At 38.3% G+C, this 16,792-nt stretch overlaps 1 protein-coding gene across 8 annotated transcripts in view; it reads right to left on the reverse strand.

Annotated features, from left to right (window-relative positions):
* Positions 1-3,547: 3,547 nt before the first annotated feature.
* ccser2a (coiled-coil serine-rich protein 2a) overlaps positions 3,548-16,792 on the reverse strand; it is a 49,959-nt gene continuing 36,714 nt past the window's right edge. Inside the window, exons 10-15 of one of the 8 annotated variants that reach the window (XR_010892492.1) lie at positions 15,965-16,075; positions 13,588-13,669; positions 10,944-11,056; positions 7,997-8,073; positions 7,747-7,894; positions 7,238-7,378 (exon numbers count right to left, since the gene is read on the reverse strand). Coding sequence is in view for 6 of the 8 variants with exons in the window: in XM_067366722.1 (XP_067222823.1) it covers positions 6,749-7,378; positions 10,944-11,056; positions 13,588-13,669; positions 15,965-16,075 (936 nt within the window). In the remaining 2 variants the exon portion in view is untranslated. The other 7 variants (XR_010892491.1, XM_067366722.1, XM_067366726.1 and 4 more) reach the window with 7 other exon arrangements.

The following is a 16,792-nucleotide window of genomic DNA, read 5'->3' on the forward strand; positions in this document are numbered from 1 at the left end:
AAATGAAGAACAGAAAAACAAACACGCTCTGGAGGTCTGAATAATCAGACAACAATTGTGTAATTAATTTCTTTCACACTGCATTCTCCAATCTCTTTCTTTGTCTTCCTTTCTCTCACACACAATTTACCCAGTCAAGAGGCCATTAGACACACTCAGCACTGACTGCAAAGGTACCCATCTACTTTTTTGACCTCCAGATTACAGTTAGAAAACATGATTGGTGGAGCAGATGTGGTCAGAAGGTCAACACTTTGGTTAGCAAGAGTCCAGATAAGGCATACATTCAATTCTCTCTTTGTGCAATTCACTGTCCTGGTTGGAGTTAACACTCCTACACTTCAAAGACACATACACTTCAAAAGCACATATACGCACCTATTGGCTGACTGAGCAGCTCAATCTCACCTGAGCAGGCGCCTCTGACACTTCCCAGTAGATCAAAAGAAAAAAAACTTGACTCAGTGAAAAAGTAACTGAAAAAAAAGTAAAAAAAATAAATAAATAAATAAATAAAATAAAAGCCTCTAACTTTCTAAGCAGGGAATGCAGAGAGTCAGTTCCCTGCAAAACACTCATTTAGGCTGTACGTCAAAACCACTTGCATTGAGCCCTGAACTGCTGCAGGGAACTGGAGGACACAGCATCTACAGTTCAGTGCACTGAGAAATGAGAATGACTCATTGGCAGCAGCGTAGTGTCCCTGGATGTCTGCCCCTCAACCAATCTTCACAAAATCATCAACACCCTGAGATAGGATATAGGCTGACAGCAACAAGACATTTGAGAAAGACAGACGCAGATGTCTTCTATCTATCTATCTATCTATCTATCTATCTATCTATCTATCTATCTATCTATCTATCTATCTATCTATCTATCTATCTATCTATCTATCTATCTATCAAAGGCTTTTCCTCTGATGAGGCAAGGGAGGCAGTGCCTCCTCAAAAAAACTGGATGAGAAAATAATTGAGATTACAAAAATCAAACAATGTAAGTATTAAAATATTTGACATTAAAAAGTGGCTTGAATGAAGAAAATTATGGTGTTAATGGGAAAAGTAATTAAAAAATAACAACTCACCCACTTACCGCATTGTGTCACGTCAAAATCAAACTTAAAATGGCAGAAAACATCATGACTGTGGGGGTTTTATTGAGCAATCAACTTGGGGAAATTAAACGTTCATCTTCGTGTCTGTGACCAGTGTGAACAAGCTTGATGACTGCTGAAAATAAATTGACTATTAAAAAGAAAAGATGAACATTCGTTCACAAATAATATACAAACCTGTACAAATTGTGAATAAAAAAGGAATGCAATAATTTACAAATCTCATAAACTTATATTTTATTCACAATAGAATATAGATAACATATACAATATTGAAAGTGAGATATTTTGAAATGTCATGCCAAATATTGGCTCATTTTGGATTTCATGAGAGCTACACATTCCAAAAAAGTTGGGACAGGTAGCAATAAGAGGCCAGAAAAAAATGTACATATAAGGAACAGCTGGAGGACCAATTTGCAACTTATTAGGTCAATTTGCAACATGATTGGGTATAAAAAGAGCCTCTCAGAGCAGCAGTGTCTCTCAGAAGTCAAGATGGGCAGAGGATCACCAATTCCCCCAATGCTGCGGTGAAAAATAGTGGAGCAATATCAGAAAGGAGTTTCTCAGAGAAAAATTGCAAAGAGTTTGAAGTTATCATCATCTACAGTTCATAATATCATCCAAAGATTTAGAGAATCTGGAACAATCTCTGTGCGTAAGGGTCAAGGCCGGAAAACCATACTGGATGCCCGTGATCTTCAGGCCCTTAGACGGCACTGCATCACATACAGGAATGCTACTGTAATTGAACAACATGGTCGGTGAACACAATCCACATTCGCCGTTGCCGGCTAAAACTCTATAGGTCAAAAAAGAAGTCATATCTAAACATGATCCAGAAGCGCAGGTGTTTTCTTTGGGCCAAGGCTCATTTAAAATGGACTGTGGCAAAATGAAAAACTGTTCTGTGGTCAGACGAATCAAAATTTGAAGTTCTTTTTGGAAAACTGGGACGCCATGTCATCTGGACTAAAGAGGACAAGGACAAACCAAGTTGTTATCAGCGCTCAGTTCAGAAACCTGCATCTCTGATGGTATGGGGTTGCATGAGTGCGTGTGGCATGGGCAGCTTACACATCTGGAAAACCATCAATGCTGAAAGGTATATCCAAGTTCTAGAACAACCTATGCTCCCATCCAGACGTCGTCTCTTTCAGGGAAGACCTTGCATTTTTCAACATGACAATGCCAGACCACATACTGCATCAATTACAACATCATGGCTGCGTAGGAGGAGGATCCGGGTACTGAAATGGCCAGCCTGCAGTCCAGATCTTTCACCCATAGAAAACATTTGGCGCATCATAACGAGGAAGACGTGACAAAGAAGATCTAAGACAGTTGAGCAACTAGAACCCTGTATTAGACAAGAATGGGACAACATTCCTATTCCTAAACTTGAGCAACTTGTCTCCCAGTCTCCAGACGTTTGCAGACCGTTATAAAAAGAAGGGATGCCACACAGTGGCCTTGTCACAACTTTTTTTGAGATGTGTTAACGCCATGAAATTTAAAATCAACTTATTTTTCCCTTAGAATTCTACATTTTCTCAGTTTAAACATTTGATATGTCATCTATGTTGTATTCTGAATAAAATATTGAAATTTGAAACTTCCACATCATGGCATTCTGTTTTTATTCACAATTTGTACAGTGTCCCAACTTTTTGGAATCGGGTTTGTATATATTGTTTAAATTGTTACTGCCTTTAGTTAGCCTATTTGGGAATAAATGTAAAAATGCGTAAAAACAATAACTTTTTAAAACCCCACCGCACACCACTATCTATCTATATAGTATCTATCTCTTTTTTGAAGTTGTAAATTAGATTGAGTATGGTTTTACAAGACAAAACTATTTCAGTCTTTCTACTTTTAATTCAATGTAATTCCATTTTTAATGCTTTTATATTTATCGTATATATTATCTACCTACCTCTATCTACATGTATCATGTCTTTCTGTCATATCTTATCTACCTGAAGCATCTATAGCATATATTTACTATATACCCATCCATCTAAATATTAATTAGACTGTTTTCAGTGTCTTGTATGCAATTGCACCATGGACCTGGAGGAATATAATTTTATTTCTATGTATACAGTACACCTGTTTGGAAGAAAAAAAAAAAAAAAAAAACTTTAGAAAGTACTAAAGTTCAGTTCATCTTCATATTGTCAGTGCTGTTTATACATTGTTGTTTGGGGTAGACTGAGAATAACAGACAATTCTTCCAGAATGTGTGGATAACGAACATGGTGGTATAAAACAGCCCTGAACATAATGCACTAGGAACTGCAGTGCAACACTGCGGAGTGTAGGAACAGCTGCAGCAAGCTATATATGAATGAATGCCTCTGACACAGAGAAAAGGCAACAAAGAGAGGGAATCTTATTCCTTCACTTTATTGAAGTCTCACACCTTCCACTGGAACAGGGCATACAGGGGCAGAACATCAAAAAACAAACAGCCAAATAAAAGAAGTTGCACACAATAAAATGACAGCAAATCAAACTGATCAGGTCAAAAAGACCACAGTCTCTCCATCGTGGAGGTTGAAACGGATCATTTAAAGTGCTTGAATTCATTCCTGTTAGTAAACATCTCTTCTGTCCAGACCAACGGGTTGGCAGCTGTTGTTTTCATGAAGCTATAATGGAGCAATGGTATAGCATTCTGACAATGCCACATACTCTTGGGTCACAACAGGTGAAAAACATGTTAAGACATGAACTATATATGGAAGGAAAAATTGAAGATTTTTTGAAAAGGAATTCATGGCAAGTTTTTATTGGTTCAGACATTACATGCTATCAAAGTATCATCCAGGTGAAAAAAAGCCCAGAAGGCAGCATACACACATGGGCAACAAGTCATAAATGCATTTTACACAACAGTAAGAGGTCTTTGTATGAGTGCATTTTTATTTATTTATTTTTTTTTAGGAATTTGGAAATCTAAAAACTAGTGTTTTAATTGTGTAGTTAACTGATCTTTTTTTAAATCAATGCAGCACCTCAATGGTGATTTGTTAAAGGAAACAGCATCTTTGAGTTTTCAGATACTCATGAAGTGGGCTGAGAGTGTTTTACTGCATGAACAGAGATGTAGAGAGCCTCACATTTAAAGCATCTATTACACTATTATGTTTAAGAAATGCCAAGATGCATGGTTTACAATCATTTTTAAACAAAACTTTATGCTGCTTTACTGCTTTATCTCAGTTTAAAGAAATTTTAAAGAATGTTTTTGTCCATTCTGTGAAAAATGGTCCAAGACACGTTGTTGAACTTTTGAGAAGACAGGATAATTTTTTTTGTCGTTTCAATTTTGGACCCCATTGCCTTTAAATGTACGGACTAAGACATTTAGCAAAATATCTTTTAAGTTCCACAGAAAAAAAGTAACATGAGGGTGAACAAATGACAAAATTTGTCATTTTGATTGAACTGTCCCTTTAAATATGGATCATAATTGTTTTGCGTTAACAGGCAAGATCCTCCAAGCTGTAAACAGGCACCTCACTGACACAAGCAATTCACCTCTGACCACAGCAGACTGAATCAAATTTCTCTTGTGACTTTGCATTAGCAAGACTAAAGCGGGACCTCTCCTCCTGTACACGTATACAGACACAACAAGAGACAGAAAGAGAGAAAGAAATACAAACAAAGTGTCTCCAGAGCATTACAAAACAAGCTCTCTATTGATTTTCTGCTTAGTATAACCACAGAGTCGGCTGAGAGAGAAACACACACACACACACACACACAAATATCCACCTATTGATTTTCTTTAGTTGGTTTTAGACATGGCTGCCCATCACTGCTTAGGGTGTGTCTAGACTCTAGAAGTATGCAGCCCACATGAGAGCAAGTTGTAACACTCAAAGCCCCTCGTATTCTAGGAAAATGCCAATAAAATATATATTTTTTTGCATTGGATTAAACATCCACTGAAAAAGCTTAGGGTAAAGTATCTGTATATACTAGAATTTATACACTCTACATATATTGCACATAAACACACAGAGGTGTGCATATTTAAAATTATGGTACAGATAAGTCCATGTGCTTTCATGCAATGGATCTTACTGTATATTTGTGTATTACAGTGTGAATTATGTATCAAGGCATGCCAAAAGCACAAAAACTCAATTTACTGAATCTTCTAAGACACACTTATGTAATCTTAAGAACAGAAAACCTTTCTTTAAGGAAAAAAAAACATCCTGAATGTCCTACAAAACACCTACTGGGGTCAAAAGCAACTTACAGCACTAGAAAAACAGTCAGATTTATCTCTGTCTTCACCATTGTACCATAAATGGTACTTTGTTTTGCTTTTAACATTGCTTGCAAAGCCAAAAATAAGTTAGTGCAAAATCAAGATGAAAATCTTTTCCAAAAGTTAACAACTCTCTCAAGTCTCTGCAATAGAATTTGTGTGCCAAAGATAAGGCAAAAAATGTTATTCCCGCAGCACTGGAGCTGACTGAACAGCTTAATAAAGGCATTTTAACTGTAAACATCTTTATAATGTATAAATAATTAAAAAGCATTATAACAATTTTGTGTGCAACTAATGGGGGTGAAAAGGCAAGTTTATGCTTTGAGCATGCCATAATCCATAATCAAGAAAAAGAACCTTGTTAATACAGGAGGCATGAGCCTAATTAAAATGAAAAACTGCTGATCATGACTGAAGTCAAGGTGAAAATAAAGGAAGCACTGACAGCGGCATGAGCGCCCTCCTGCCAAAACACTGTGTCTGTATGTCAAAGCAACTCTTTAGCACTGAAAAACAAGACACAGGAACAAGAATGATGAAAAAAGAAATTTTGTAGCTTGGACCGGTTTTCTTCATGTTTATGTGGTAAATACAGACAAGGATGTGAAATGAGGCATGAAGTAATATACAAACAGATCAAATCACAGCAGACTGACAGGTTTTCCTGTGGAAACTGAAGATGAGACTTGGGTCACGTGACGTACTGACTTCTCTCTGTCTTTACTACAAGCTCTGGGAGGTTGCGTAGACAATAATATGTGTTTTCGCAGTTAAGCCTCGGGAGGTTGGTGATGTAAATGTCAGATTCGCCCACTAAATGAGTGGGCATCCAGAGGGCACGCCACATGGGAAAATATCCAGAGACTTAGGGCTTTGAAAAAGCCCCGCAGGCAGTCTATGGCACCGCACTCATGTCGTCTTTGACGTTCGAGTAATGGTGAAAAAAAAAAGCTCTCTAGTGCATTCCAATGCTTGTTTTCTCAAATCGTTCTTTTTCAGTCTGAATTACTGTCAGTCATCCTTTTCTCCTGATAAATATGATTATTTATGGATAATATAATAGTGAGTGGTAAATTGTGAGTGGTAAATGTTTCTCAGTGGCTTTGGAATGACGATCAATGACTTTTAGTCCGAACCAAACGAGCGGATTTGTGCGACAGAAGCGCTGATTGTGACACTACTTTTTTGTTGCATAGTTAGATGCGATAGCTTAGCTGCTTTATTTAGCTTAAAAGGTTTTCTAGCCACTAACAACACCATCTAGTGCAAGGCGCATGTGATCATGCGTTCAGGGAGGTAGCCTTATCAGTGTCTATGGCTGCAGCTGACGCTCAGTGGTTCTTTGGCTTTGCAAGTCTTGTGGAGATACCGAGCGGTACCGAAGCGTTGTGTTCTGGGTCAGCCTCTCTCCTGACCACTGCTGGCCAAGGCTGGGACAGCCGGCCACGAGTCACGACGTGGTTCCCTGCACTATAGCATGGTAAACCTCTGGACGGAGGAGGAGGAAGAAGCTGATGGGCCTTGTGGTTCACTGAGGGTCCTGGTTTTGGGTTTGACCCATTACTGCCCCCTATATGCAGGGCAGGGAGAGTTACCCGTTTGTGTAGACGTGGAGGCTGCAGGAAACGTGGGCTGAGGGACAGGGTGTGAGGTGTTTGCAGGAGTTTCTTTTGATGGCTTTCTGGGGTTGGTCTCACAATCTGTTCCCCAGCCTCTTGTGAGTTACTCTCGTTGTCTTGTATGCGAAGATGAGTGCTAAGCAACCAACTCAGCTCCTCTGGGTCAGGAAGAGATTTCGACTCCACATGTGGATCGGTGCAGGGGACTGGAGGACAAGACGTAGGAGTCTGTTCCCCTTCGGTGCAGGCATCATTGTGGTCCCCGGTGGGGACTGTTCTTGCTAGTTTTCCCTGCATGAGGGGCTCGTTGGGGATGTGACTGATGGGCTGAAGTATTTGAGGCTGCGGAAGACAAAATAGAACAGTATTTAAAATAATAAACCAGAACAAGTGTGACTCTCAAATGGTCCCATTCATAAAACAGCTTATGAGAGCAGTTAGAGCAATTTTGTATGAAGGGATAATTAATATAATAGCTGTGAATAACCAAAGTAAATGTCAAAGATAGTGAATTCCATAACATCAGAAAGTGTTCACAAATTTGAGATGAGAAAACTCCAAATCTTAATTAACCGACAATGGTATCACTGTTTTATTTTTAACAGACAGATACTGATGTTCAACTAGTTTCATTCACACAGCAAAGGTAAGTCAAATTCACTCTTGGTTGCCAGTCTAAGAGTCTCCATAGCTCTTGTTAAAGACTTTACATCATTCGCAGTGCTTCACTGGAGTGAGCAGTCGCAGAGAGTTCTTCTGGCATAGTTTCCTTGTAGCGATTCTCTGATTAGTGTAGATTTCTTTGCAGAATAATGGGTAATGTAGCTCATCCACCAGGAATTCAAATGTTAAACACAACTGTTTAAAACAAAAAAGTTCAAATAATGCAGGCTGGTGGCTTCAACAAATCATTAATTACCAAAAATATTCTCATATGTAGAAAGTGAATGAGATTTTTACTTGCGGATCCCGATTATTGCACTCTATCACAATTCAGTAAATTCCTCTTCCTGTAATTAAAATTCCAAATCAACTTCCTGTGGGGTGTGGCAGATTGTTCAGTTCAGAAATTTGCACAAGCCTGGTGTGTACAAAACTGCATTTAGCAATCTAAAACAGCACTGACAACTGTATTCTGTTGCTCTGTGAACATTGCCAGGTTGTGATAAGATGCGAGTGGCTGTGCTGTCAGCTGTTCAGTTCCAAACCGAGTGCAACTGTAATAGGGTGGATTTGAATGAATGAGCATGTACGCAGGTGAGTTTCAGTAAACGCAACTGTGCACTGTGACAGAGGCATAGGTCCTCGTTTCCTTCGCATTCACTGTGTTTGTCCCTCATGGCCTGTTTCTGCTGAAAAGCACAGCTCCACTGAAACCACAGCACCTTCTACTGGCGAACGGTGGTTTCATGCAGCCTGCCACATTTCTGTTCAGCCAGAGACCATTTGTAAGGTGTATTATCTCCAGATACAATCACAAAACAATTTTATCACATACTCGACCACAAGGGGTTGAGAAAATGTCAGAATGAAGAGAGGTAAAGCATTACAATTTAAAACACCACAGAAGAGTGCAAAAAAAAAAAAAAAAAACAGCTGAAAAACAACAAAATGATCATTCCAATACAGAACAAGAGTGTAGTGTAGGATCAAGGGAGTAAAAGAGTGTGAGAGGGTTTGTGTATGTGTGCAGGAGAGTCGTCAGTGAATTCAGTAGCGTGAGACAGTACAGACAGTCACATCCTCTATATGACGTCACAAAATCTCTGGGGTGGAGAGACGTCTGCGGACACCTGCAGATAACATCCATAATACATTAATCTATGTCTCTTAGTGAGAACAGACTAGTCTCAGAGACTGTAAACTTTTAAACCCTGAGACGACATAAAGCCCTGTTCACACCAAAATTTTACAGAAAAAAGAGCTTCACAGTCTTCACTCCTTTTGGTAATTGTCACATCCCTGCTCATTTTCATAAATGCGAAACTTCTCAATTTTGTCCAGTCGTTGGCCGAATTGCGCCCCGTCACCAGAAATCAGTAACTCTCATTGAAAATGACACTGCCAGTGTGAAAGGAGCTAAAGAATGAGAGCAGATGCAAAGAGCACCCCATAAGTGACAGAGAGAAAACCACACGACTTGACACGACTGATAACTCCATTAGTCTTTCATGCTTTCAGAAAGGAATTAAATGATTAAAAACAGATATTATTGAGCTGTTTATAATAATAATTGATTTGTCTCAGTCAACAGTTACACATCCAATTAATTTTAATGTCTTGCTTTAATGTTGACACCCCCCGTTCCAGAGGATGACTCTCCCATAAAAAAATAACAATATTACTTGGCAGATGAATTCTTTAAAGTGTATAAAATATTTATTGAACAGTGGTGTATTGTTATCTTATCGTGATGTCAATGCGGTTTCTGCAATGTTATAAAAGTAATAAGCCCCCCAAGGCCACATTTACAGTCATTTTACTATGGTTAAGGCATGTTCTTAAGCAGATTGCAAAGATGAGTAACCTAAAGCTTCCTTAATTGTGGTACTGTAATGTACAGTCTCACAGCCTTCTCGCTTTTATTAAACCGCAGCAACGGCACTATGATAAATGACACCAATGTTCAATAAACAATTTGCACACGATAAACAATTCTTCTGCCAAGTGATATAGTTCATTATACTGACTCTAGGCAGTTTTGGGGTTGCCAGGCAACATAGAAAGTTTAATACAGAATTGAACACATTTGTGTTTTTATCGGCTTTGAACAAGGCTTATCTAATTACAATTTAGAGTTGAAAATATCTGTTTTCCAATACAATATTAACATCATGAAAACAAAGGGACATGCAACACTAAACAAACAACAGCAACAAGACAGTAAAATGAAAATGAACAGATTCTATGCTGCTCTGTCACTGTGAATGGATTCAAAATCTACCCCTTTTAAAGGGGTTTTATAACTGCTACAGATGAGGATGTGTCAAAATTGCAAAATTGTAGGATGCTATCATAATGCTATCATAAATCCTAATAAATTATTAAACAGTAAATGTATATAATATATTTAAATTGTTAAATGGAATGAAAAATATAGATGTATTGAGGCAAGTAAAATGCTTTTTTTGTGTGTGCTGCATTAACTCGTTGCCTCACAGACCTAAAAAAAATACTTATTGTTAATCCATAAATAAAGTCAAAACTTTAAAAATGGTCTTTAGAATGCTTTTAAGACTATGATAAAAGAGTAATGCTTCGCACTGTATGCAAAGTCTTCTAGAAAAAGAATGTGAATTTATAGATTTCATTATGGAATTCAATTTAGGTGCATAATTTCCAGCTATTATTGCAATAATAGCTTTTTCTTGTAAAGAAAACTTTAGTAATTTAAATGAAACATGGGGAAATATTTTTATTAACTAAAAATGGTTTTAAAGAAAAAATGTATAATCTTTTGTGGTGGGCCACAAAAAAAAACCCTGAACTTTTAGCCTAGAAGAAAAAAATCCTTATTAAAAGCACCTAGATTTTAAAGAAGAGCAGGGAGAATCAACTGCCTGAAACGTTTCACAAGATAACCTTCGTAACACGATTGCTAGATATTACAACAGCAAATGCTGTAATAAAGTCTGGCTCTAATTCAGTCATTCATCTTACTATAAGATTTGGCTGATGAAATGTGGCCATTTTGATAATAGAGAAGGTTTTTAATATCCTGGGTTTGTAGAAGTGGAGGTTATAAATGTGAATCCCGAAGGAGTTATCGGATCATTTTATTTTAATTGTCCTCTAAAACTATTCAGCGCTCCCTATGCCGTCACAAGGCCAAATGCACCATGGGCAAATTTGCTGCTTGTGTGTGTGTGTGTGTGTGTGTGTTTGAGATGTTTAAACCCTGCTCCACCTGTGCAGACTGATGTCTGTTTGGATAAAGTCTCTGGGAGCAGGCTGAGAGAAGTGGAGGGTCTCCCAGAACACACCAGTAAACACTGTAGCTCCATCGGTGCAAAGACAGATCTAACACAACCACAGCAATCACAGCCCACAGAGGAATAGATGAGCAGAAACATTAGGACAAAAAAAAGAGTCGGAATAAAAAGTCTCATGCCAAGTCTCATGTACTGTATATGTGTGAAAAAATGTGATCGGTGCTTTAAAAATGAAACTCAAACAAGCATGCATTGGTCGTTCACGTCACGTAACCGTGCAAAGGGTGAAGCTTTTAGTAGAGGTTACTGTACCACGCTGTGTCACGGAAGTAATGTACAAGATGCTCCACCCCTTTCCAAGGGTATTATGGGGTAGGCAGAGGGGGAGAAATAACAAAGAGCACAAATTCATCAAACAGGAAGAGGAAAGAGAAAGGGAACCGTCAGAAGGAGCACATGGAGAAAAGAAGATAGAGCAGACAAAGCAGTGGAGTAAAACCAAAAGAGAAGAAATGAAGAAGGTCATGTTTGTTGAGGAAAAGACTGGACACAATCTAACATCTGCTCTATAACTGCAGCCATGTTTACAATGTAAAACACATTCTCTCAAATGATCACAGCTCTATTCTCACAAAATTAAATGACCTCAAAATTAGTGTCCTCATTTATTTTTATATTATATATGCCTGATTCATCCACTGACATGGGCATACAATAAAAGGTGTGTTTCTCATTAGCCCCTGTGTATAAAGCCCTGTGTTTCCCCCTGTGTTCCCTCAGTTGTTGTTATCTGAATGATGTTTTATTAACAAAGCTTGTGAGGAACCATTCAGCAAGAAATAAGGCATATATATATATATATAAATATATAAATATATAAATATATATATATATATATATATATATATATATATAAATATATAAATATATAAATATATATATATGCCTTATTTCTTGCTGAATGGTTCCTATATATACACACACACACACATAGCAGACTCCTCTACGTTCCTCAACGGTTTTCAGCATCCCTACACCACCCCGTCTCCTCACACTCGCCTGGTTACCATCCTAACCAGAGATACGGGTGGAGTACTCTGGGTTCGGGCCAAAACTCAGAGCTCAGAGCTCTCCCCTCAGACAGCATACCAAATACGCATATTTTTTATACTATCTGATTATTACATCTCATGAAACTCTGTTTGGATGTATCCTGTGTTTCTGTTTGCTCTTGTTTTGTTTTTCTTGTTTTGTTCTTTTTATTTATCAGAACCTCTTGATTACTGCCTGCCCTCCTACCTGCCTGATGTTACAACAGCAAATTGAATTTTACTGAAATTCACAACTGTATTTTTATTTGCACAACTTTTCAAAAGTTTGGGTAAGAAGCCCACCAAGGATGCATTTATTTGATCAAAAATACAGTAAAAACAGTAATATTGTGAAATATTTTGTAATATATAATGTACCATTTTAAAATGTAATATATTCCTGTGATGGCAAAGCTGAATTTTCAGCATCATTACTCCAGTCTTCAGTGTCACACGATCCTTCAGAAATCATTCAAATATGCTGTTTTGCTGCTCAAGAAACATTTCCAATTATTATCAATGTTTAAAGCAGTTGTGCTGCTTAATATTTTTTAGAAACCATGATGAATTTTTCAAGAATTCTTTGAAGCATGCATTTGTTATTAGAAATATTTTCTAACATTGTAAATGACTTTAATGTCATTTTTGATCAATTGAATGCATTCTTGCTCAATAAAAGTATTAATTTCTTTTAAAAAAAACTTTTGAACAGGAGTATATCTCTTATATTTATTTGATTATTTTGACATTGACAGAAATTTATTTAATTTCTCACAACATCAGGTTTATTATTTTATTATCTTATTTTAAAATTTAATCTCACAATTACCCATTTTATTGTTTACTTCAAGACCAAAACAGGCTTCCATGCCCATCCCAGGTTAATGCGCAGAGACAACTATAAAGAATGCCATTTGTATGTTGACACTCCCTAAAAAGGTTGATTTCCTGTGGTATGTCATCTTCTAACTCAGTCAATGGGATGAGATTGTGGCAGGGCTACACGTTTGTTCATTATTAATTATATTCAGGAACAATATTCAGAAAATGTCATTTTGCCAAAGAGTAAAAACTTAACAATTAATGAATTTAGCTTCCAAAATTTGTGCACAAAAACACTTGAAGGCATGGCCATCTACATAGAAAACACAGAGTGAAACAGCCAATGTGGTCAAACCAAAGCAGTGATCCCCCTAGACCTGACAGAGACACTTCAAAACTGCCCAGCGGGGAACTGCTGACTTTGTCTAACCTCTTAAACCGCTTTCTCTTTCATCTCTCTCACATCACTTCTCCACCTTCTCTCTTCATATCAAACTGATATCCTACTTACACAACCCTGACTCGCTCCCTGATGTAACTATATTGTGTATTTATATTCATAATCCAACAGGGAGACAGCATATGAAAGAGAAAGAAAGGAAAAAGCAGAGAAAAAAAAAAAAAAGAGTCAGGGGGTGGAAAGAAAGCTGAAAATACTGGCAAAAGGAACTTGGGCAGGGGTCAGGGGCAGGGGTTAATGACTCACTTTGTCGGCGTTGAGGCATGCTGGCACGAGGTGCAGCCTGGTACTGGCACTGCCAGGGAGAGAGGAGAGGAGTGGGTACAGCCTGCAACACACACAGAAAAACTGTGACGCACACACGACACCCGCACAGCTGCGGAGAGAGACAAACCCCAGTGAATCAGGACAAACACACAGTTTAGAAAGGAAAACTGGTGCACATTTCCTCTGAGAAGACAAACTACCATCAATATCTGAACATCAGACTAAAATACCAGCGAGGAACAAGCCTTGAATGCAAGAGCCACAACATAATTCATGCATGCAATATTCCTAGCAAACGCATATGAATGTCACAGGTCATATTTTATATTTCTGTCTGAACTGCACATGCACCGGGAAATTTCTGAGATAAGGAAATCAGATCTGTTTTTAAACCGATATGTATCTTTACCTCTAATATTTTGTCACGCTCAATGTGAACAGTGTAAACATACAAACCTTATCTTGAAAATTGATTTCATACCATTTAATGGCACCTTAGGGAATTTAAGATATAAAAGCAAACAAAACAAATCATTGCTGTATAACACAAACCTGATGCCCAGAAAGTAAGCATGGTCTTACTGCCCTGTGATATTACATACAGTATATAGAAAATCTAAGACTAGGTCTCTAGGTATTTTATTATGGACAGAAACCAGACTTGTTTATTTACTTTTATTACTCAGTGAGTGCATTTACACGTACAGTTATAATCGAGCTACAGCTATTTCTCTCTTTTTTTCCCGCCTTGACGAGCTACGAAAATGCATAATATATGAAGGATCATTTTGAAGCAAGTGCACGAACACTAAGACCAATTGCAATCCAATTAATATGGACACTACCGTTCAAAGGTTTGGGGTTAGTAAATCAGCTTTTCCATCACGGGAATAAACTGCATTTTAAAGTATAATTAAACAGAAAATTAAAAAACAACAAATATTAACAAATATTACCGACCCTAAACTTTTGAGCTGTAGTGTACTGTATATGGCATGCAAGCCAAAATCAAGCTACATGTATATTCGCATTAGGTCTGTTAGTCTGACATTGCAAAAACCTGACCAAAAACTGAGTTTTAGTTTGACTGAAATTGAACCATACGGGTTTGGCGATTTTAGCAGCAAGTTAAATGGGATGTTTATTTACTTATGTCTGTATGTTAGAACCATTCATATAAACTGGCATTATTTGAATTTACAATTTATTCCAGTATGATTGATTTCAGATTCACCCTGCTTTGCCGTTCCTGGTACAGGAACCAGTCCCATCAACCAGTCATTGCCTGCTAATTTTAAGTACCTGTTTAGCATTAGGGTAAGAGTTAGGTCTATGTTTGGATAAGAGGAATGTTGTTCCAAGAACAACAAGGAAAGTAACTTTCAGAATGTCTAAGCTGAAGGTTCACATAATGACAATAAATAGTGACTCATGCACTACATACCAGGTCTTCTAAAGCAACATGACAGCTCAGTGTGAGGAACAGACTGAAATTTCAACTGCTAATGATGGATAATCTTGCTTGAAAGCAGTGGTCACCATTCACTTTCATTATATGGAAAAGAGCAGCAGGACATTCTGCTAAATCTCTTATTTTCCACAGGAAAAAAAATACAGGTATCCCTTTATTTTTAACACTAACATGTATGCAAACTGAACACCGGTCCAATTGTTCTCGATCCCAAATAACTATGTTTCTCTCGCTTCCTAATTTCTACTTTCAAATTCTCATCCATCTCTTGTTACCTCCCTCATCTCCCTCTCCTCCCTCTAATCTCTCCTGACTCTAGTCTTTCGCAGTGTTCTGTTAGCTTTACTGATTGTGTGCCGGTCTTCAATAACAAAACGTCCCCTGGTGAACGTCCCAGGCTGGGCTGTGAAAGCTAAACCACTGGAGTGGGTGCTGCACGGCTTCACTTAAATAGGAGATGACAATCATTCTGCACTCTGTAGTAGATGCCCGTTTTCCCCTAGCAGCTGCAAATTGGCCAAATCGGCACCTCAGCAAACGAGCCTCAGCTCAGGGCATCCCGTGAGAATGTCTGGCTATTTCACCACAAAAAACAAACGCGAGGGAGGAAAGGATGGAGGAGAGGAAAAGAACAGAACGAATGTGTTGTCCGATTTTTCACCCTGACAACACATTTGCTTCCCCCTTTTGTAAACAACTAGCCACCTACAAAGCCTAGAGAGTTTTAAGGGGAAACGGGAAATAAAAACAAGGCAGATGGCTCATCAAGGACACACACAGATACACCAGTCACACCACACTGACTTTTTGGAGAGTTCGGGGTGTCTCATTGATGCGATCATGTTGCCATGCATGTTGCTAGCCAGAGAGTGAGAAATGACTCACAGCGGGGTGATGATGGGGCGGTCGCCACACCGTCTGAGTGGATTTATCGTGATGCGTTCTTCTCTCACCTTTGGCCCCTGACTTCAGCTGATGACACTGACATCTCACCGGCTGAAAGAGAGAGAATTAAAGCAATAGTAACAAAATCTGTACACTTTCTAAAGAAAATATGAGTGGTTTGAGTGTCTTGGCCATTCAAAACTTTCGCCCACAATGCTAAAGTGGTGTGAGCAGTTTCCAGGGCATTGCTAGTAGAGAGAAATTGATAATTACTGTTTTGTAATGACCAACAACTATACCAAATTATGTTAGCTCATATTTTAATGGCTCGTTTCCACCAAGCAGTACAGTACAGTATGATTCAGGATGGTAAACCCTGATCTGGCCAGCGTTTCCAACGCCAACAGCACCCTTACTTGATAAGCTTGGTGTATGCCAGAAAATAGCAATCGGCGTAATTCTCACACAAAAAAGAAAGCGACCAGCTGCATGTGGTTTGCTTGCTTGCTGCGTGCCGACATTGTGTTGCAATGTTATTGTTTCAACAGTATATTTAAAAAATGGCGCCTTTTGAGTTGTCATTCACCTTGTAGCACGCAGAAGTGACGATTCTCTGTCAACTAATCAACGTTCTGCAGTGAGTCGCTCCACCCTTTAGGTACCAGTGTCATGAGAAATGGAGTCCCCCTCCAGGAATAAGGTCTCCTTTAGGACCCAGGCAGTAATGACTGATCAAAAGTTGTTATTGTGATGTTTTGACTAATTGTAACATATCTGTATGATGTTTATTACATTGTGCACAATCAACATGCTTGAAATATGAAATGA

This window comes from Chanodichthys erythropterus, chromosome 18, assembly GCF_024489055.1.
Source record: "Chanodichthys erythropterus isolate Z2021 chromosome 18, ASM2448905v1, whole genome shotgun sequence".
In the NCBI taxonomy this organism is placed as follows: Eukaryota; Metazoa; Chordata; class Actinopteri; order Cypriniformes; family Xenocyprididae; genus Chanodichthys; species Chanodichthys erythropterus.